The sequence below is a fragment of the Rattus rattus genome, chromosome 3, assembly GCF_011064425.1.
Source record: "Rattus rattus isolate New Zealand chromosome 3, Rrattus_CSIRO_v1, whole genome shotgun sequence".
Taxonomy (NCBI): Eukaryota; Metazoa; Chordata; class Mammalia; order Rodentia; family Muridae; genus Rattus; species Rattus rattus.
The window spans coordinates 202,690,198-202,711,919 of NC_046156.1; the positions used below are offsets into that span (position 1 = coordinate 202,690,198).

General features: G+C 46.3%; 1 protein-coding gene across 1 annotated transcript; it reads left to right on the plus strand.

The window, feature by feature from the left end:
- Positions 1 to 1,128: 1,128 nt before the first annotated feature.
- Positions 1,129 to 21,518, plus strand: Bhmt (betaine--homocysteine S-methyltransferase). The gene is made up of 8 exons (XM_032897049.1): positions 1,129 to 1,161; positions 5,092 to 5,224; positions 11,071 to 11,189; positions 12,655 to 12,846; positions 13,188 to 13,335; positions 16,435 to 16,617; positions 18,317 to 18,545; positions 20,743 to 21,518. Exons 1-8 carry the CDS (start codon positions 1,129 to 1,131, stop codon positions 20,927 to 20,929), a joined length of 1,224 nt encoding a protein of 407 aa, XP_032752940.1. The 3' UTR covers positions 20,930 to 21,518.
- The last annotated feature ends 204 nt before the right edge of the window (positions 21,519 to 21,722 follow it).

Sequence of the window (21,722 nt, forward strand, 5' to 3'; positions counted from 1 at the left end):
TTCCATTGCGTCTGATACTTATATATAATAAATAAATCCCTAAAAAAAAAGCTTTCTCATTGTATATCATTCATACATCCCTTTAAACGTTCACCAATGTGTTATCTGCTACTATAACCTCTTCTGAGTGTGTGAAATCGAGACCAATGCTCCACGTGGAGAATATCCTCCTGTGCTTATTTAGATAAAAGTTTCTGAACCCCCACTCTTTTGTTGTCTTTAAATATTTACTAGTATGTTGGACAGTTTTTGTAAGTGATATTTCTAGTGTTTTTAAGTCACGTTATAGTTTTTTTTTTTTTAATATTTAGGGAACGATCATAAATCACCCACAGGTTAAAAATCGTCAACAGACAGCAGCAATATGCTGCACTCCGGGCTGCTTCCGGTTGCTCTCAGGTTTGCTTCGGTTTTGCTTTTCATGTAGAAATTTAAGGTCTTCGGAGTCTTTTCCATTTTGCCGATCATTTGTTAGACTCTGTGCTAGTCAGATGGTGCAGTATTCCTATTAGAAGCCACGGTTACCAGAAACTGCAAAGCCTGCCTGTAAGGTCACTGAGAACAGACCCACTTCTTGAGGCTTGGCATCGAATGCTTCTGCAAAGGCCAAGTTTGTGTTACTTACGCCAGGTGCGGGTCATGCAATCTACACTTTGTGCAAAGTTCTTGCCCGACATCGTATCCTCGCGCAATGATCTTGTATCTTCGCCTTGGTCAAATATTTGAGCACTGAGTGGAATTCTTGGGGGCCTGGTCTGGCAGTTTAAGTGGGTCATGGGTACCTGGTCAAGGTCAGAGGCCTGCTACTGGCCAAAGGTCAGTGTGCAGACGAGCAAGCAGCGACCTCGGTATTTTTTTTCTTCTTATCTTACTTCGCGTTTCCACCCATCTAGGAGACCAATCTCCACATCTCCTCCTGAAGGTAAATTCCCAGCTAGCCCCAGGCCTGTTTCAAAGGCTGGTGGGCGTGTTCCCCGCCTGAGGCCATGTGTTGGACCTGGTCAAGGCTGGGGAATCCTAGCTGCTGTATATAAAGAGGCCAGAAGCGGCCCAGCAGTCAAGCCTTTGCTGGAGACAGCTCCGGTACAGTCCGCAGCTGCGTTCAGCGCCACTCAGGACACCTGAAAGATGGCACCGATTGCCGGCAAGAAGGCCAAGAGGGTGAGTATTCAGGGAGCCCGAGGGCGCTCTCAATACACCATCAGCTGGGCACTCCCAATGTCAGCAAGCGCAGAGGGGTGCTCGGAGCCCGGGTGTGGCTCAGTATCCTCTTAGTTGGCAGCCTTAGGTCAGAAGGAACACCCAGGACTTTTTGTCTGACCCGGGACTTCTCCTACATAGTACATTGTCTATGTTCTCTGGCCCTCCTGCATTCCTGGCTCCACGTTGGACTATGTCGTACCCTGAATCTGTGGGGTGATTGCTTTCTGGACACAAGGTACGCCCACAGACACTTCGGATGTCAGGGCGCCCTGTTCAGCCCATCAGATTCAACCCTTCCGGAGTACAGCGACCTAAAGACCATAGAAATAAAGTTGCTCACAGACCCAGGGGTACAATTTCCCACAGGGGGGAAGTGGCCCTGGCTGGTGGCTTGCGGTTTGTCTGTGCAGGAGGGGCTGGCAGCTACAGAGCCCTCCTGGCTTAGGGTTCCTGGCTCGCACCACCTCTCGCTCAACACTCCGCTCAACACTCGGCAAGCTGCCACCCAGGACGACTGTGGAAGAGTGATGTAGGTTTCATTTGCAGTTCCAACGGCCACAGAAAAATGCCTCACACGAGCCCCAAAAATACAGTTTCAGAAATGAATAAGTAGAATGATTGTAAGACCCCGAGGAAGGGCTGGCTGTTCATAGAATTCTAAAAAAAAACAACAAACAAACAAAAAAAAAAACGCCTGCTGGACCCAAGAGTTCAGTTCAAATCTGGACTCCTGTGTTAGGGAATGAAGTGATGGACAGGGAAGAGGTAATATGCTTGGCTCTAATAGCAAGCCCAGCCACACCAGACTCCAGGAGGTGGTGGGAGACATGTGGAGCCAGGCTGACTGTAACCCTCAGCTCTCCCCAGCTGGGAAACTACCCGGATGTGCCCAGTTTGTAAAGGGAAGAAAGCTAATCCTGTTAAAATTTAAACACTGTGCCCCAGAGGTAGACCGCATGTGGGCAGTGTGAAAGGGGTATGTGTTTGCAGACTGAAAAGATGGCTCGTCCTATGCATACACACACACACACACACACACACACCCCTGTTTGGTCCCATTTGTAAAACCATGCATTCTAATCTACTTCCCAAACTCAAGCTTACAAACATCACCACCTCTCTACTAGGGTCTTATGGGGCATGGATGAAATCCCAGCACTTGGGAAAGAGGCAAGAGGACTGGAGTTCAAAGTCAGCCTAGACTACACAGTGCTACAGTGTCTGAAAACACAATACAGTGCGGGTGGGGGGCAAGAACTGAGCCACATAGGGACACTTCCCCAATACCCCTGTTTCCGTGTAGACGTTAAAACAAGGGCAATAATATGCATTTTAAAGACATGATGAGAACACTTATTCATTGCAAAAAAAACAAAAGAAACCTGAATAAAACCCAAAAATAGAGTCTGCAACATTTTGATACACATTCTGCTAGTTGTCCAGGCAGATAAACGCATTAAAAGAATAAGTATTTTTTAATAATTTACACACACAACACACAACCTAAGCTTTTCATAGCACATCCCGCTGTTTAATTTAGAAACAACAACAAAAATTCTGAGGTCTAGGGAATTAGAACCTAGTAGAATCTAGAGTATGCTGGCATAATCACTCCACAACATGATTGGCAAAAGGAAATCATGCCTATTTTTAAAGATCAGATTCCTGGCTATGCTGTGTGTTAAAATGTTGTATACTAAGATTTGAAATCATGTCCCATGAGATTGGTTAACAGTCACAATGTAGCTAGTTATTTCCACTGGGAGCGAGTCATAGCTATTTATGGGGCCATTGTCTGTGTGACATATATCGTTATGTATGATACATAGCTATATATTACTACCACATGATATGTTTGTCAATATATATCTATATACTTTTAATTTAAGATGTAGTATTTAGACACATTGTAGTCATGATATATATTTGGATTTCAACATTCACATGAGCAATCCTGTATATTTATAGCTGTTTATTAACTCACAGACGTCCAGGCTTGGCGTACAGCCCCATGCAATTTCCGGTTCCACAGTGTCAGTGGGCAATCTCTGGGGCCTTGCAGTCAAAACGGTGCAGGGTGGGGCTGTGGAGGAGAAGAGTTAAAATGAAGAAGGCTCTACAGAGATACAAAGGGATTTTAGTGCAAAAGCCTGTGGTTCTTCATGCTGTGTATGAGCCTGTGTTCTCCTCACACTTCTAAAGATCCACTGGCTAGGCTAGCACATGGGAAGTAGCAAGTGTGCATATTCCAATGTATCCCGGAATCATTCACTTCCTTTCTCAGAGCTGTCTCACCCTCCCCCACCTCTATTTGAAATCAAATCTAAAAGCCACTCAAGGGTGAGAGAGTCATTAGGACCTGAGATAAATTATGCAGAAACTCTGGGCTTTAATTTCCCATTTCTAAAGTCAGAGAGAGAGAGAACTTGAAAATCGGGTATGTTTAATTTAAAGTTCATGATTCTTAGAAACTGCAAAAACAGTTGTACTAGTAAATTACTTTCCATTCTATAAAAACCCCTCTCCAATTCTCAATTCAAAATTCATCTCTCGCACCTGAGCACAGTGGCAATTGCTTCACTGCACTAAAATGGAGTAGCTATGGAGAGTGGCCTGGAAATCATCTCGTGAATGCTATGCCTGTCTCTTCCCTGTTCTTGGCATGGGGTACAGGGTATACATTCTTACAAACTCCTGGGTGCATGACAGATCTGCTGTGGCTGAGAGTGCCAAGAACGGACGCCCATAAGTGATTTGGCCACCTCTGTTCTCTCTGTACCAGGTGTCTCATGGCTTTTTAGTCTTGAAAAATATTGGACAGCATTCTCTCCTAACTCTTTGGCAACATTAAACCTCTCTCTAGGCTATTGGTAGAGTAAGAATACCAGCTGTTGCCCTTTAAGAACGTGTGCCACCCATGATGCATCTCAAAGGTAGAGAGCTTGCCTAGAGTGTGAAAGATCCTGGGTTAAATTTCCAGCACTTGTAAAGGAGGAAAAGGATGGGCTTCGGCAGGGTGGCCGAATTTAGTGACAATTTAGCGGGCACTTTATAAAGAACCAGAGGAAAAGAATCTAATGGTCCCACCCTCCCCAGATGATAAACAATTAAGGAATTCGAGATCCTGATTGTCTTGATTTGCTCATTATTCACCGTCTTTGTGAGCTGAGTTACTACATTATGCAAATGGGAAATGTGTGCTCTGTTTTTTATTCTGCTTGGGTTATAACCCAGAGCCTTAAGCATGCTAGGCTCTACCACTGGGCTCTACCAGACAATGCTTTACTCTGTACGGAAAGACATCCAGGCTCTGCAGGACCCACAAACCCAGCACATGCGCGTCAATGTACCAATTTCTAGTAGCTGAGCATCCTACCATAAATTAATGTCTAAAATACGCTTCCGATGTTGATGCAAAAACACATCACTTCAAAGGGACGAGGCAGCTTATTCTGGGGTCACTCTGAGTGATTAAGGCTCAGGAACCGAATTCAGGTCACTCTGAATTCCATGTTCCTATGTCATAGCGGTTTGATGATACCATCAGGCAGCATTCATAGCACTTTTTTTGGTTGGAAACTAGAGGTCTGTTGGAATATTCCAGAAGGTTTAACCTAATGGTCACAAAGATGTACAGAGGAAAGCTATGTGCCATCAGAGTTCAAACACACCCCAAGATAATTCGGTTCTGGATTTGCAACATTTCAACCTCTCCACATCACCAAAGCTCTGATCAGCCGATTGGCCTCACAGAAGGTTGGAAACTTTCACTCACACCAAGAGTGCTACAGAAATCACACTTCTCAAGAATGTGCTTGCAAAAAATTACTAAAAACAGAACTCGGCTCTGAAACTCAACTCCTCTCTCTCCCTCGTCTGTAAATTCAGGGAATCTTAGAACGCTTAAATGCTGGCGAGGTCGTGATCGGAGATGGGGGATTTGTCTTTGCACTGGAAAAGAGGGGCTACGTCAAGGCTGGACCCTGGACCCCAGAGGCTGCGGTGGAGCACCCCGAGGCAGGTTGGTGGGCACTCCATCCTAAACTGTGATCGTGTGTGCTGTGTGGAAGGAACTGTGAGAGCAAACCACGAGGCAGGTGCATGCGTGTCAGGTTTTCTATCCCTGGTGTTGACCCTGGGCACTGCCAACCGTCAGTACGGACTTGCACGCTTTGAATCACAATAGTTCTCTCTGCTTCTCTCCGTGACCCACCACCTGGCCTCTGTCCTTCACTTTGGATGAGTCTGCCTTTCTCCCTCTCACCAATCTACGCGTCTTCGGTGTTCAGACAATCCGCTCAGCAAGCAGTTTGCCTAAATCTCCCCGGGGGGGGGGTGTGTTTCCCTTTGCCACCCGCCCTAGGATTTGCCCTTACTAAGAGATGTCCCCCATTGGTGTGCAGACGCTCTCCTCCTGTCCTTCTGCGCCTTCTATGTAATTCTCCCACTCCACTAGCTTATTCAGACTCTCCATCCTTTGTTCTAACCAGCTTAGTCTCCTATCCGTTTCCTCCTCCAGTCTGTCCTTCTCATACCCGTTAGGATCTTCGGCACCACAATCCATCCCTCCATTGTATATCTGACAACTAGTCCGGTTCACCCTACTGTAGCCCAGGCCTATTTGCAGTCAGGAATCTTCCAGCTCTATACATATCCCATGAGTCTTAGTCCCACAAACACCACACAATGGTGACCAGGAAGAAATAAGCACCAGCGTCCATGGCAGAGGTCTTGCAGATTCTCAAGCAAGAGGGAAGCATTTCTCTTTAAAAGGGAGGGTTTGGGACTGGGGAAATGTTTCTGTGGGCAAAGTGCTTGCTCTAGCAGGAGGCGCTGAATTCCACCCCCACAGCCCACATACAAAAGCTGGAAGCCTGTAATTCCAATGCTGGAGAGGCAGAGGTGGGAGGATCCTTGGGGCTTGCTGTGTAACCTGTCTAGCTAATCAGTGAGCTTCAGGTTCAATGAGAGACCCAGTCTCAAAACAAAACAAAACAAAACAAAACAAACAAACAAAAAAACAAGGTAGAAGACAAAGGAGAAATACACTCAGTATCAATCTCTGGAGCACGCGCACACTCGTACGTACGCCCACACGCAGACACGTACTCACGCATGCGCACGCACGCACGCACGCATATAGCAGAGGAAAAGACGATTTCTTTGGCCTAGAGCATTCTGGGAGGGATCTGGGCTCTCAGAGTTCTTGGGTCAATCTACTCATATGTTTCACCCGTCTTGAGGTCCCATTTTTTTCTAATCAATGCCCCGACTTCAGCATAGCAGGTCTGTCTGGTGGGTAACCGGGCCCTTGGGAGCTTGGCTTCTGTCCAGGGCCAGATACTCAGCTCGTTCTGCTCTCTAGATGCAGGAGATGCGCCTGCTTCTCCGCTAGCCTAGAGGTCCTGGCTTCCACACTCTCTGCCTTAAATGGGGATGATTTGCCCGTAGTCTTTCATTATCTTCCTCCAGTTTGTAGATGGCACCCAGCAGTAGATAAAACATGGCCCCAAACCACACGCAATCATCTGAGAAACTGTCCCTATTAATGCTCTCCCTCTCAGAGGCAGCCACCACAGTTCACCACAGCTGAACATTTTAACTGTGTCACCTTGAGAGCCTGTCAGGAGCTATCAGTGGAGGAGGGTGGAACACTCATTCCTAGCGTGGGAACACTCAGTATTATTATTATTATCATTATCATTATCATTATCATTATTATTAATTCTTTTGCATTGAGCTGGTTTTGGTGCATCAGGCATGTACTCTGGCTTACTTTTCTGAGAGGTGCACGCTTTTCAAGAATTAATGGAAACTCCATGACACTGAATCGTTTGGTCTACTCTTTCCTGCCACAGACTGAAATCCCATATGGTATCTGACTCTGCCAGCACCCCTCTATCAGGCTCAGTGTGAATCAGAAAAGACAGATTTGTAACACATCTTTCCTGGACCATTCTTACAGGATGCTGGCTGTGTTTGCCTTTTGGGGGAAGGTAAAAAAAATAAAAAAATATTTAAAACATTGATGCTAAGGGCTGGGGCTGTAGCTGAGTATTAGAATGCTTATCTCACATACCCAAGGGCCTGGGTTCAATCCTTCCCACTGTGCAAAAGGAAAAGAACAAAATACTCATGATCTGAATGGAGGGGTGATTGGTTGTGTGCATATTTTATGCACATAAAGGTCTACAAGGTGATTTGTTTTTAAGTTTGACTGAAAGGAAGCTAGAATTGACAGAGGCCCTGAGGAGCTTTCCTGCACGCTGAACTTGATCTGAAACATTCCTTGTGAGCAGAGCAAGACCCGAGTTTTCAGTGCTGGAGACAGACTGAGAAAGGAATGGATGTTGCTAGGGCCCATGATCCCATGCAAACCAGGTGGGGATCGAATGTGGACGTGGCTTCTAGAACCCTGAGGCCTACAGAAGGTTGCTTCTATAGTGCCGTGTGTTACACAATACTCCTGTTGGTCCCTAAAGCCCCGTAATCAAATACTCCACCCCAGCCCCTATACTGGGGCTTGAACTCAGGGCCTCACACATGCTTGGCTTCGCTGTAGCACTAAATTACTTCTTCAGCCCAAGATTTTTAGGCTGGCCTGAAATTCAGGATCTTTCTGCTGAGCCTCCTGCTGGGATTACAGAACCTACAACATCCAAACCTCATTTTACCTTTTTTAAAAAGAATTATTTATTTGTTTGTTTTATATACATGAGTACACTGTAGCTGTCTTCAGACACACCAGAAGAGGGCGTCAGATCTCATTACAGATGGTTGTGAGCCACCATGTGGTTGCTGGGAATTAAATTCAGGACCTCTGGAAGAGCAGTCAGTGCTCTTAACCGCTGAACCCTCTCTCCAGCCTTACCACCCCCAACCCCTTTTAACATTAATATATATGACTACTGACACTAATATTTTGGTGTTAGTTTGGGTCACATTTGGCTCCCAAGTGATATTTCTGCCAACGTACATTCCACTGGAGAACTGGCTTTGAATTTGTAGAACAGTAGTTTTCAACCTATGGGTCTTGACCCTTTGGGAGGTCAAATGACCCTTTCAGAAGGGTTGCCTGACACAGATATTTATATTATGATTCATAAACGTAGCAACAAAAATACTTTTATGAGTGGAGAGGTACCAGGTCATGAAGGAACTATATTAAAGGGTCGCAGCAAAAGAAAGGTTGAGAACCGCTGTTGTAGAATGAGCTTTGGAATTTCAATAACTTGCATTTCTCAGCTGGGCATGGTGGTGCACGCCTTTAATCCCAGCGCTTAAGAGGCAGAGGCAGGTGGATTTCCGTGAGTTCTAGGCCAGCATAGTAAATTCTAGGACTGCATAATAAGATGGGGATGGGAAGGGAGAGAACGAATGAAAAAGCAATTTAGTCAAGATAAAAGTAAAGAGATATCAGTTATTTTGGCTCACTGCCCCCCACCCCCCAGGAAAATCTATGCATTCATGGGCCTTCTGGAAATCCACCCACAGACAACCTTGGTGAACTTTCTGATTATAAACCATCCCCTCCTAGGCTGAGATCCCAGTCTGCACTCCCAAGGCCACTCTGAGATTCCTCCCCACCCCCCACAGCTCTGTGCTTGCTTGATAGACAGGAACTCCCCTTGAGTTGTTTTTATTTGATTCCTGGGCTAATTAAAATGAGCTTTAAAGATTAGGTGTGTGTTTTAAGCTCCTTTCCCACTGAGAGCTAAAGTTTCCACAACTGAAAGAGAGAAAATCACGAAAGGGCTGGCTTGACGCTTGGGAAGCTGTTTTCTAAAACACGGCCGCTTTTTTTCTTCCTTGCTTGTCCAAACATTTAAAAACAAGCACCCAGGTTTCTGTCTGCACAGGTACAGCTCCAGCCTTAGAGAGCACTTATGCTTTACCTTAGGCTTTTTCTCCAGAGCCCCAGCTGTTTTGGGTCTCTGACATAGCTGGGTTTTATAGAGGCCTCTGACATTTCAGATCACACTGCAGAGCTCAGCAGGGTTGCTGGTTCCTTCCTCTGCCTGGTTAACTCCCCTGACAAAACAAACACCAAGTTTCTCATTTTATAAGGTGAGTGTTTCCCATCTGTCTTGGCATGACAGTTCTCAGCGAGGCTGAAAACAGGAACCAACCAGGGAACCTTCAAAAGGACAAAAGCTGAATCCCACCCCAACCCAGCTAGAAAGTCTGTGGCCTTGACTCTCCTTCAAATCCATCATCTTTAAAAAAGCATGCAGGGGACTTGAGCACCACAGGGTTAGAGGCCGAGTGTTGCTCTTTAAATTGAGTATCGATAACTATATGGGAAACACATGCTTCTTTTTCAGTCATGAACGTGTTTCCACTTGATATTCATCCAAGGGCTTATCGTTATGAACAGTGTCCCAATTCTTATTTTATTGAACACATCCTCTCTCTCTCTCTCTCTCTCTCTCTCTCTCTCTCTCTCTCTCTCACATTCTCTATGGTTTATTAATTGTATATGTGAAGTGAAGAGGGGCCTTGGGAGGCCAGGAAAAGTCATCAGAATCCCTGGAAGAGAGTGCAGGGGTTGAAAGCTTCCTAGCATGGTTGCTAGGTCCTTTGTAAAGTCAGCGAGCGCTCTTAACCGCTGACCTTTCTGTCCAACACCCAGAGTTATCTTTTAATGCTGGGGTGTACTCATTTACCACCGTAATCCCAGCACTTGAGAAGTAGAGGCAAGAGGATCCATTTGAGAACATCCTTGGCTATGTGGCAGGTTTGGGGCTAGCTTCGGCTACAGGCAACCTGTCTTAGTTACTTTTCTATTACTGTGTCAAAACACCGTGATCAAGGCACCTTACAAAAGAAAGTGTTTAATTAGGCTTATGACTTCAGAGGGTTAGAGTCCAAGAAGGCGGAGCGAAGGCATGGCGGCAGGTAAGCCGGAACAGCAGCTGGGGCCTCACGTGTCTTAAGGAGGAGGCCAAGTGAAATGGGGGGAAGAGTCTTTTTAAATCTCAAAACCAGCCCCCAGTGATACACTTCCTCCAACAAAGCCACACTGCTCAATCCTTCCTAAATAGTCCCACCGGCTGGAAATGAGACTGTGGGAGGCATTCTCAGTTAGACTGCCAGAAGACAGTTTCTCAAAAAACAAGTAAATAGAAATCTCTTTCAAAAAACACTAGGTTGGGAGGGGGACAGTGAGCAGGATGTAAAGTGAATAAGTTAAAGAAAAAAAATCGCTGGGTTAGTCCCAGGTATCACCTAAGATCCAGAGCACAATCTGTGGGGTACCAGGCCAGGAAGCCACTTGTCCCCTGTTCTAAACCCCCCCCCTTTTTAACTGTATCTACTGCCACTCCTCCAACATCTCTTCAATGTCCCATGTAGATCCCTGTCATTCCCCCCAAATGCCAAACCTGATGCTACTTTGTGTTTGCTAAGGCTGTTCTCACCACTGCTCTTCCTCACCTCCACCCAGTGAGAACCTGGAGTTCTTCAACTTGCAACCCAATGACTTCTCTTCCCGTGGCAGAGAACATCTCATGCAGAGCCCATACACACAGCACTCACTGGTCAGGCATCCTTGGATGGATCATGAGATTTCCCAAGGACAAGACAACAGATAGTTCCCCCTCCTGCTACTGCCTTCCAGGATGAGCAAACTAAACCAAAAACATGGGGCAAATACAACACCGTGATCCCTCTCTTCTCTAACCACGTAGCCATCTAGCCATGACAGCTTTGAGGGAGGTTCCAGGAGACCCAGATCTCTGCCTCCTTAGGCCCAGACATGCAAATGACAAGCAGCTGGACCTGCCATTTTGATGTTTGCTTACCCACAAGCCCCTGGAAAGTATTTCGGATGAGTGAAGTCATGGCTTCGTTTGTGCACTCTCTCAGTTCGGCAGCTTCATCGGGAGTTCCTCAGAGCTGGATCGAATGTCATGCAGACCTTCACTTTCTATGCAAGTGAGGACAAGCTGGAAAACCGAGGGAACTACGTGGCAGAGAAGATATCTGTGAGTACCACGCACAGACACTCTACCACCCAAGTTCCCAGAGGGAAACCGGAGACGTGTGACTCGAGCGGGTTTGAGCCGCACTCTTAAGATGACCGGGAAGGCATTGGTGAGGCAGATTAAAGATGGGCGCAGTGAGTCCTGTCTGCTCTCGCTCACATCGCTAAGCAATGTGGCCTCGTTTCGCTTCCATACCTCTCCCTCCGGTTTTGAGACAAGCTCTTATGCAGCCTGGCTGACCTGGAACTCACTGCGCTCTGCCTACCTCTGCCTCCCAAGTGCTGGCATCAAATGCGTGCAGAGTACAGGGGCAGCAAGCTGAGCAATCCAGCCGCAGTCGCTCCTAACATTGACAAATCACTTGCCCATCAAGTTGGAGGTTCTGTCACATCTAAAATGAACTGGGAGTTCTAAAAGTTCTAAAATGACCGGCGGTGCTGGGTGTTCTTGGGTTTTTTGTTTGTTTTGCTTTGTTTTTTTTGGGGGGGTGGGGTTGTTGTCTGCAATGTGAAGGGTAGAACCCAGTACCTCACACATGCTAAGCTAGAGCCCTCTCCACGAGCTAAACCCCAGATCAAGCAGGCTTGTTGGCCCTGTGTGCTCCTAGCCACTCAAGAGACTGGGGTAAGGGGACCCTTGAGCCCAGGAGTTGAAGGCAACAGAATGAGACTCTATCTGAGCCAAAGACACGCTGACCTGGGTTGTACATGCTGTGATCTCAGCACTTGCGAGATGAAGGCAGGAGAATCGGGAGTTCAAGTACAGCCTGGGCTAAATGAGCCTCCATTTCAAAACAAACACAAACAGAAACGCCACCCTCCAAACCAGCTCAATCTTAAGTGTCTAAATGATTAGAGTGTTCCTTACCAGGCGGGCATTTATCAAGGGAGGACTGCACAGTAATCATCCTAATTGAATTTTAGTCTTATTATCATAAAAGCTATTGTCTCTTGTCACCATAATTATTTGCCGAGTACTGATCTAAGTGCAGGTTGGTATTAGAAAACTCCGGATTAGTCTGTTTCGTGTAGAAACCATTATCTTCTCACAGATTCTTGACAATGTGCTGACGCCTAGATATTCCTCCTGTAACCATTGTTTTCACGGTCGGAGTGTGGCTTTGCAACTGCTAGACTTGATCAACCATTGACCCACATAACCCTTGCTTCCTGGGATAAAAATAAAATGGAGGGGGCTGGAGAGATGGCTCAGTGGTTAAGAGCACTGACTGCTCTCCCAAAGGTCCTGAGTTCAAATCCCAGCAACCACATGGTGGCTCACAACCATCTGTAATGAGATCTGATGCCCTCTTCTGGTGTGTCTGAAGACAGCTACAAGTATGCTTATATACACAAAGTAAATAGATTTTTAAAAAATGAAATAAAAGTGAGAGGCATGTACCTAATAATTTGTTTTTCCAATTTCACGCGTAGAATTGATATTTTACTGTCCCTACCCACTCTAGGGGCAGAAGGTCAACGAAGCTGCCTGTGACATTGCACGGCAAGTTGCTGACGAAGGGGACGCGTTGGTTGCAGGAGGGGTGAGCCAGACACCTTCCTACCTCAGCTGCAAGAGTGAGACGGAAGTTAAAAAGATATTTCACCAACAACTTGAGGTCTTCATGAAGAAGAATGTGGACTTCCTCATTGCAGAGGTGAGCAGGGAGAGTCCATTCAGACAGAACCCTTCCTTACTCCCACGAGGCCAACGTGGGGTGCGGATCAAATCTCAACAGGCAACAACAACATCTAATTAGCTTTTGAGATCTTTTTGCATCTAAGACTTCTGCAAACTTTGATTCAGTTCATCTGACACAGCAGTTTCCAAATCTTTTGTCTTCTATTCACACTGAGAAATCATCACCCTTTCTTTTCTGGGTCAAGAAATGCTTAGAAGCAGAGTTATTACTAGACAGTTCCTCAGTAATAATAGAATGGCATTCCTATCGTTCTGTGGGAGACGTGATTAAAGTGTTCTGCCCTTGGCCGATTTCAGTATTTTGAACATGTTGAAGAAGCCGTGTGGGCAGTCGAGGCCTTAAAAACATCCGGGAAGCCTATAGCGGCTACCATGTGCATCGGACCTGAAGGAGATCTACATGGCGTGTCTCCTGGAGAGTGTGCAGTGCGTTTGGTGAAAGCAGGTAACGAGAGATTTCCATCTGTTTGCCACTGGTGAAACTTGTTCGTGTGTGTGAATGGGAAGGGTGTGTGTGGCATTGGTGTGCACACGTGGAGGTCTGAGGTCTGGTGTCTCCCTCTAGCTCTTCACCTCACTTCTTAGGACAGGGTCACTCACTGGACCTAGAACTCGCTGATTAGCTGGGCTGGCTTGCCCCCTGAGCTCCTGGAATCCACTGGTCTGTCTTGACCACACAGCCCTAGGGCTAGATGCGTGTGCTGCCATTCCCAGCTTTTTGTGTGGCTGTTGGGGATCTGAACTTAGGACCCGCTTAGCTATTTCTCCATAAATATATGTTTTTAAGGGACGGTAAAATATCATTCTTGAATCCCCAAGTCACTAATGCATGGCAGCTCTTTGAGAAGGGTAGCTAGACACATGTTGGAGGTTTAATGCTTAGAAACAAGAAGGGTGTTTGGGTAAGACAACAGAAATGTTAGGAGAAACTGTGTTTTATTTAAACATGCCTCAAGTCGAGACTCTTTAAACATTAATAACTTCATTCAAAGTTAGTTGTCTCTTTGCCAAAGTTTTTCCTTGCTCATGGTGGCTAGCTTGCTTTGGCTTCGTGTAATTGGTATAATAAATCAAAAGAAACTTTGATATGAAATACTGACCACCTAATATATCTTTTTATCCAATTTCGGTTCCTAACATTGGGTTTCATTTCAATTAGGGGAAAGTCACAGGCTGTTTTCTAAACTGTCGCATTTTAAATCCAAGTTATAACTCAGTGTCAGGGGAAGAGGGAGCGCACTCGGTGAACTGGAGACATGCTGGTGATTTGTTTAATTTATGGTTCGTATCCATCTCCTGGTTTTCCATTAAAAAAAAATCTTTTTCATACTTGCCATTAACAGTAACAAATATTTGTATTTAGGAAGAAAATTGCAGAATCTTAACTTTTATGGGAACTATAAAATGAGAGGGGCTAAGTTCGCTGTCTTCAGGAAGATCAGTGGGGACTCCGTTGTTTGCTGTGGTAATTGGCGGGTGTGCTGGGCCTGTAGGTATCCCTTTCCCCACTCTGCTGGCCTTCGTATCTGTGCTCCAAGTGTAGCCTTCATAGGTAGCCTCGAGTACATCACTTATCTGTTTAAAATCACCCTCCCTAGATTAACATCCATGAAGGTGAAGACTAGGTTTCCTGGGCTCAGCCCCAAGCGTTCTGTGGCTAGACCAGTGCCTAGCACACCACAGATCCTTAGCAGCGCCTGTCTGATAACCCCAGTCCATCTTCCAAGGCTTAACCTGAGTTCTACCTCCATGTGTCTGACATAAGCATCCCTGGCCCCTCAAACAATCACTTTCTAGTTACACTGCTGAACACTAGTTACGACTCTGTTGGCTTTTTCCATCAGTGGAGAATGTTGATAGGTCAGATGTATTTAGATGGCACCACACTAAACTTACTTGTGCCTGGGTCTCCACTGTAGACTCAATAAAGTCCTTAAATCTTGTTAATATCCAAGAAGGAGATGTGATGGAATAGCCACTACCTAGCACAATTCATCATAAAACCTTATGTTCATGAGCCAAACCTTGAGAAGCCCTACGGTAAAACAGAAAGTCTGTGATGTCAGAGACCAAATTCTATTTACGTTTCTTCTTACAAGGAAACGTATTTACATCTACAAAGTATCTAAGACATAGCCAACGTAATTGATTAATCAGTATAATTAAAATTAAGCAAGGAAAGAGAAGCTATGGGTGTTCCACACTCAAAATCAAAGTCAAAAGGTCAAGATCCAGATGAGAATGGGTGTGGTCCACACCCGTAACGCCAGCAATGGGGAGGCTGAAGCAGGGATATTACGGTTTGAGACCAGCTTGGTTTACACAATGAGACTTAGTCCCACAAAAACTCCAAGTGAAGATGTTAGATAAACAGAGGTAGGATCTCTCTCCCAGAACCTGAAGCCTATCGGATAGGTTGGGCAAGACGGCTAGCAAGCTGCTGGGATTGGCCTCTCTCCATCATACCCCAACAGACACCCAGTGCTGTGCTCACAGGCTGGCTAGGGGAAGCCAGCAGTTTGGCACCGGGGATTTGAACTCAGATCTCTAGCATTCACAGCTCACCAAGCCATCTTTCCCCCAACTCTTTCCTGAAAGTTCTTAAGTTCAAAATGAAGAAAGAGAAGAGCCTTTTGGGAATCCTTCTCTTTTTGAGGTGGTGGAACTGTTAGCAGCATCCTGTCTCTTCAAATCTATTAGACGGCAAAATTTCTAAAACCATACCTAACAATTGTCACAACTGGTTATCTTGTTTCCAGACAGAGTTAAGGACATAATGACTATAAACATCTTCTTTAAAATGAGACATCTAAACCATATTTTGTCTCATTAAATCAAACATCGCAACAACAGATTCAGAATACATTAAGGTGTCAGCTCCGTGCTGCTTCTGGTCCGGTAGGCTGACACGCCAATGAGCTTTCTGTTCGAATGATTGATAGGTGTTGAAAAGATTGAGTCACCTCAAGTTAAAGAAGATTTTTGAGATTTTTTTTCAAACCACTAGTCCTAGTCACAATTTTTTTTTTTTGATAACAAAAAAACAAAAAACCCTTTCCCTAAATGACTTTATGCTGCTGTGCCCAAGAAGCCTTTGTGTGAACTTACTGAACACGCCTGGTGAGAGGGCACATTTATTCTGGCCTCAGAGGACCAGCATGACGTTAAACACAGGTACAATCCAGCAGCTGGGAGCACTGAAAAATCACTGTGATTGCCACATAATGTCACGTAATGAAAAACTGACTTCCGAAACTCAAAGGAGAAAAAAAAAAGGCTCTAATAATGATTTAAAAAAAAAAAGACGGACAGCCCAATGTGCCTGAGAGACACTTCAATTATACCAGACTCCTCCAAGCACTTTTCTCAGAAAACATTTCCGGGCTGCTCTGGGCTGCCCTTCCTCACAGGTGACAGAGGTTCTGCGAAGACCAGATGCTGTCCTCCAGCTCTCACCGAGTACAAGCGTCCAGTGGAGACTGGACCGTGGAACCTGCCAGAATCTGGTGTCTCCCTCACACTAACACATCCCTGTCACTTCCAGGTGCCGCCATTGTCGGCGTGAACTGCCACTTCGACCCCAGCACCAGCTTGCAGACAATAAAGCTCATGAAGGAGGGTCTGGAAGCAGCTCGGCTGAAGGCTTACTTGATGAGCCAGCCCCTGGCCTACCACACCCCTGACTGTGGCAAACAGGGATTTATTGATCTCCCAGAATTCCCCTTTGGTAAGACAGACCTTTTTATAAATTGTCTCAATATCTTTGCTTGAGAAATTTCAAATGAGTTTTCTACAGCCAGAGAGCTCTTGTCTTGAGAGAGAAATCACTGTGCATGTCATCCTTGCCCCCTAGTTTCTGTCTCTGCAGCCCAAACCCCCTTTATCAGGCAGTGGGAGGACAAATAGAACCACTGAGGGAACAACAACAACAACAACCACCATGAATTTAAGTGTGGACAGTGGGGACAACCAGTGACTCAGAGGTGATGAAAAGCTGTCCTCTGGGGCGCCCGCATCTGTAGAGAGCTCTTCCTGGTTCTACCTCTGCTACTGACATTACTTTAGAAAAGAATCCTTTCATCCTTGTTTTTTACTTTTTAATCCTAAAAATAAGATTAAATTAATTACTTCCAAAGCCCTACTCCCTCTTAAGAATTTTTATGTTAATTTTGTGTGTGTGTCCGTGCGTGCACATGTGTGTTTACATGTATTTATGTGTTTACATGTGGAGGCCAGAGGAGGGCATCAAATATCCTGCTCTCTCACTTTCTACCTTTCTTAAAGATTTATTTTTAATTTTGTATGTGTGTGCATGTGTGTGTCCATGTGTACGTGCATGTGCACACCACACACACACACATGCACACCCCCCACACACAGGTACATGCACACCACACACACACACACATGCATACACACACCACACACACCACACACACACACATACCCATACTCTCATACCACCCGCACACACACACACACTTGCACACACACACATACACACATACACACACACATGTACACACACAGTTACACAGGCACATGCACACCACACACACATGCATACACACACACACATACACACACACATGCACACCACACACACACACACACAGGCACACGCACAGCACACACACACACATACACACACATGTACACACCACACACACACACACACGCACACACCACACACACACATACACACACACACACATGTACACACCACACACCCACAGGCACATGCACACACACACACATGCACACACACACACATGCACACACACATGCACACCGCACACACACAGGCACATGCACACACACACACACACACACACACACACACACACACACACACATGTACACACCACACACACACACAGAGGCACATGCACACCACACACACATGCACACACATACACACACATGCACACACCACACACACATGCACACACCACACACACTACGTACCTCACACACCCACACACACACACACTCACACACACACACACACACACCACACATACACACACACATACACACACACCACACTCACACACACACACAGGCACATACACACCACACACACATGCACACACCACATACACATGCACACACCACACACACATGCACACCACACACACACACACACGCATACACACACACATGCACACCACACACACACAGGCACACACACACGCACACACACACACACACACACACACGCACACAGGTGAGTACAGATGCCAGCAGAGTCCATTCTGGAGCTGAAGCATAGACTGTTACTTTTGAGTTGCCCAACATCGTCCCAACCCTGGTCCTCCTGCCCGAGCAGCAAGTGGCCTTACTCACTTAGCTCTCTCTCCAGCCTTTTGTCTTATTAATATGTTTACATAAGAAGAACTCAGACAAAATATTATTCATTCTAGGATTGGAACCCAGAGTTGCCACCAGATGGGATATTCAAAAATACGCCAGAGAGGCCTACAACCTGGGGGTCAGGTACATTGGCGGCTGCTGCGGATTTGAGCCCTACCACATCAGAGCCATTGCAGAGGAGCTCGCCCCAGAAAGGGGATTTTTGCCACCAGCTTCAGAAAAACATGGCAGCTGGGGAAGTGGTTTGGACATGCACACCAAACCCTGGATCAGGGCAAGGTCAGTACCTCCCCACTCCCACTGCTTCCCCATTGTTCAAGTGAGACCATTAAAGAGGCCCCTTTCCATTTCCGGTGTGAGGAGGGTGGCCCAGCTCCTCCTCTCCAGCCTCTCCTGGAGCGGCTTATAAAGCATCTTCCCAGGTGACTTATGGAGAAGGCTTAAGACAGATTGCAACTTAAATGGCGTGCAAATGTGGGTCTGTTCCAGCGAAGCACAGACCACTGGTGTCCACTAATGCTGAATTTAAAGACTGAAGCTGGCACTGTTGACACATTGCCTTGAATCCCAACACTAGGGAAGTGGGGACAGGCAGATCTCTGAGTTTGAGGCCAGCCTGGTCTACAGAGTTCCAATCCTGCCTCAAAAGCAAAACAAACAAAGAGTTGAGTAGAACTTAGGCCTGGGGCAGTTCACTGGGAGGGGTTCCAGGATATATATATATCAAAGCTTGAGAAATAAGCTCCCGGGGGCATTTAAAACATCAAAAATTGAGTATAGCTTTTATTAATAATTTATATTAATGCTGAGTGTTTTGCGTCACAATTTTCAGAGGTGGGAATGAGGCCATGATATGACAGGCAAGCTCTTGCCTCATAGCTCACGTTCCAATGGGGAGAAACTCAGAATAAGCCTGGTGCAGGGCTAGGCACCAACAATGAGGGAGCTCTCATTTCTGGCTTCGGGAGTCTCACAGGGGGAATGGCCCAGAAAATCAGTGTTTGCTATATGATGCTCCACACTTGTAGAGTGGGATGGAGAAGACTGAGTTCAAGGCCAGCCTCGGCTACATAGTGAGTCTGAGTCCAGCATGATCTACATGGGACTTGGAATAAAAAGGGCAAAGCAACAGGAGGAAAATAAAGTCATTATACTACGCTGTGATAGCTTGTGAGAAATGAAGAAACGACTCTCTGCCAACTAGGACAACATCTTAGAAAAGGAACTCTAGAAAGCTGGGTTTTGAAGGCTAAACAGGATCCCACCAGGTAGAAGGATGGGAGCTCTGGTCCCCAAAGAGTTAACCTAAAGGACAGAGAAATAAACAAGGACGATCAGATGACAGAGTAAGTTCAAGTACAGAGAGATGCGCAGCAGTGTGGGCTCTGAATAATGGTCCACTGAAGCAAAAGCCAGACGGGAGCTTATAAAGGATGCTTTCGGAAGCTGCGGAAGCGGCGGCCATAGCTGGAGGCTCAAGGATGTTACATGACCAGACAAAGGGCAGCTGATGGGAGGCACTGAGAGGTTCAAGGAGGGAGGGTGCGTGCGTGCGTGCCGTAGGAGGGCGGGGCCGTAGGAGGGCGGGGCCGTAGGAGGGCGGGGCCGTAGGAGGGCGGGCGGGCAGGTGGGAGGGAGGGAGGGGTATAAGTCTGGGAGTGGAGATTCCAGGACTAGCATGGGTAGGTCCACTATCATTAGTGTGCTCGCTGGTGTGCGACCTCATTCCCAAGGCGATGTGGAACCAATGGCAAGGTGGGATTTTTCAAGAGTTTATAGTAAATGTAACAGCCACTGTCGATGCTTTTTAGACGGGCTACCAGACTTGATGAGGCCTGAAGCAGGAGGGAACAATGACCAAGGAGGATGGAGGCAGGGGCCCGCCATGGGGGCCAACTTGTCTTCAGACAAGCTCAGATGTGGGTCCAGGAAGAGAGCGACAGATGAACATAAGGGGTGGCTGTGATCAATGTATTTCACACACATGTGAGAGTACCATGGCGAACACACACACACACACACACACACACACACACACATGCATGAGAGTGTCATAGCAAAGCACATGATTTACACAACTAATCCATTCTAATAAAAGTTCTCTGTGTAGCCCTGGCTGTACTGGAACTTGCTCTATAGCCCAGGCTGGCCTCAAACTCACAGATCTCTGCCTGCTTCTGCCTCCCAAGTGCTGGGATTAAAAATGTACACCATGACCATCCAGCTAATACAAGATTTAAAAATGTGACCAGGACAGAAAGGTTGTATATGCTAAATAAAAATATCCTGATTCTAAATGTTAGGCTTTTAATCTCTATGCTTCAAAAAAAAAAGACCTAAAGGTTTAAGGGGAGAAACGCCTCAGTCTGGATTAATAAGTACACACTCATAGTCAGACTCTGAGGGTGTCTCTGGGGACCTCAGTGTGTGCACTGTGGGGGTACTGTGGATCCTCAAGCGTGCTTTGTTTCCGCAGGGCCAGGAAAGAATACTGGCAGAATCTTCGAATAGCTTCGGGCAGGCCGTACAACCCTTCGATGTCCAAGCCGGATGCTTGGGGAGTGACGAAAGGGGCAGCAGAGCTGATGCAGCAGAAGGAAGCCACCACTGAGCAGCAGCTGAGAGCGCTCTTCGAAAAACAAAAGTTCAAATCCGCACAGTAGCCACAGGCCAGCGGTTCGGGGCGAATTCCTCCAGGTCCGGGCCACAGTGTGCACCCGGAAGGAGAAGGCGTCTCTAAACCAGCGTTTGTGTGGATGCCGGCTTACACCTATGATTGGTGCTAGTTAGACAAAATGGAATCACAGATAGCATTTCACAGTTACAAAACTACGCTTTAGAATTTTACCTAGAAGGAAGAAAGGAGAAGTCCACAGTAAATCCTGAGCACATTTCCTACGTGCCTGTGGCATTACAGGCGCACAGGGGTCACTGCAGCACAGAGAAAGTCACCCGATGTCAATCTCATTTCAGATAGGGGGATAGGACACCACCTCCACGAGTGACATAGAACCACTCAGGGACCGTATCATAAGTGACACAGCAACCACCTTTATCTAAGATGCTTCCCAAGTGGATTCCAAGATCTTTTGAGCAGGACCCTTAGGCAGAAACAACACACACCAGCCCTGTAAAACTTAACAGATAACCACAGTAAAGAAACAACTGATCCATTCTGTAATTCTGTAATCTCTGTTCTGACTGCTTCCATTCCATTTCATTAATAAAAACATGCCGGTTGAAAACCTTCAAGAGGATTTTTTTTTTTTTTTTTGTGGCCAGTTAGTGGTCTTGATTATTGCTGTGTATTCTTATAGAAAACCGGTCATATGCAACTAGTCGTTAAACATCCAGACCACAGAGTCCTGTTCTCTGCATTCCAGACTCACTTTGACACTAAGAAACACAGGCATGCTGGGGCAGGGGGATTGACAAGAGTAGAAGGTTACTCTCTTT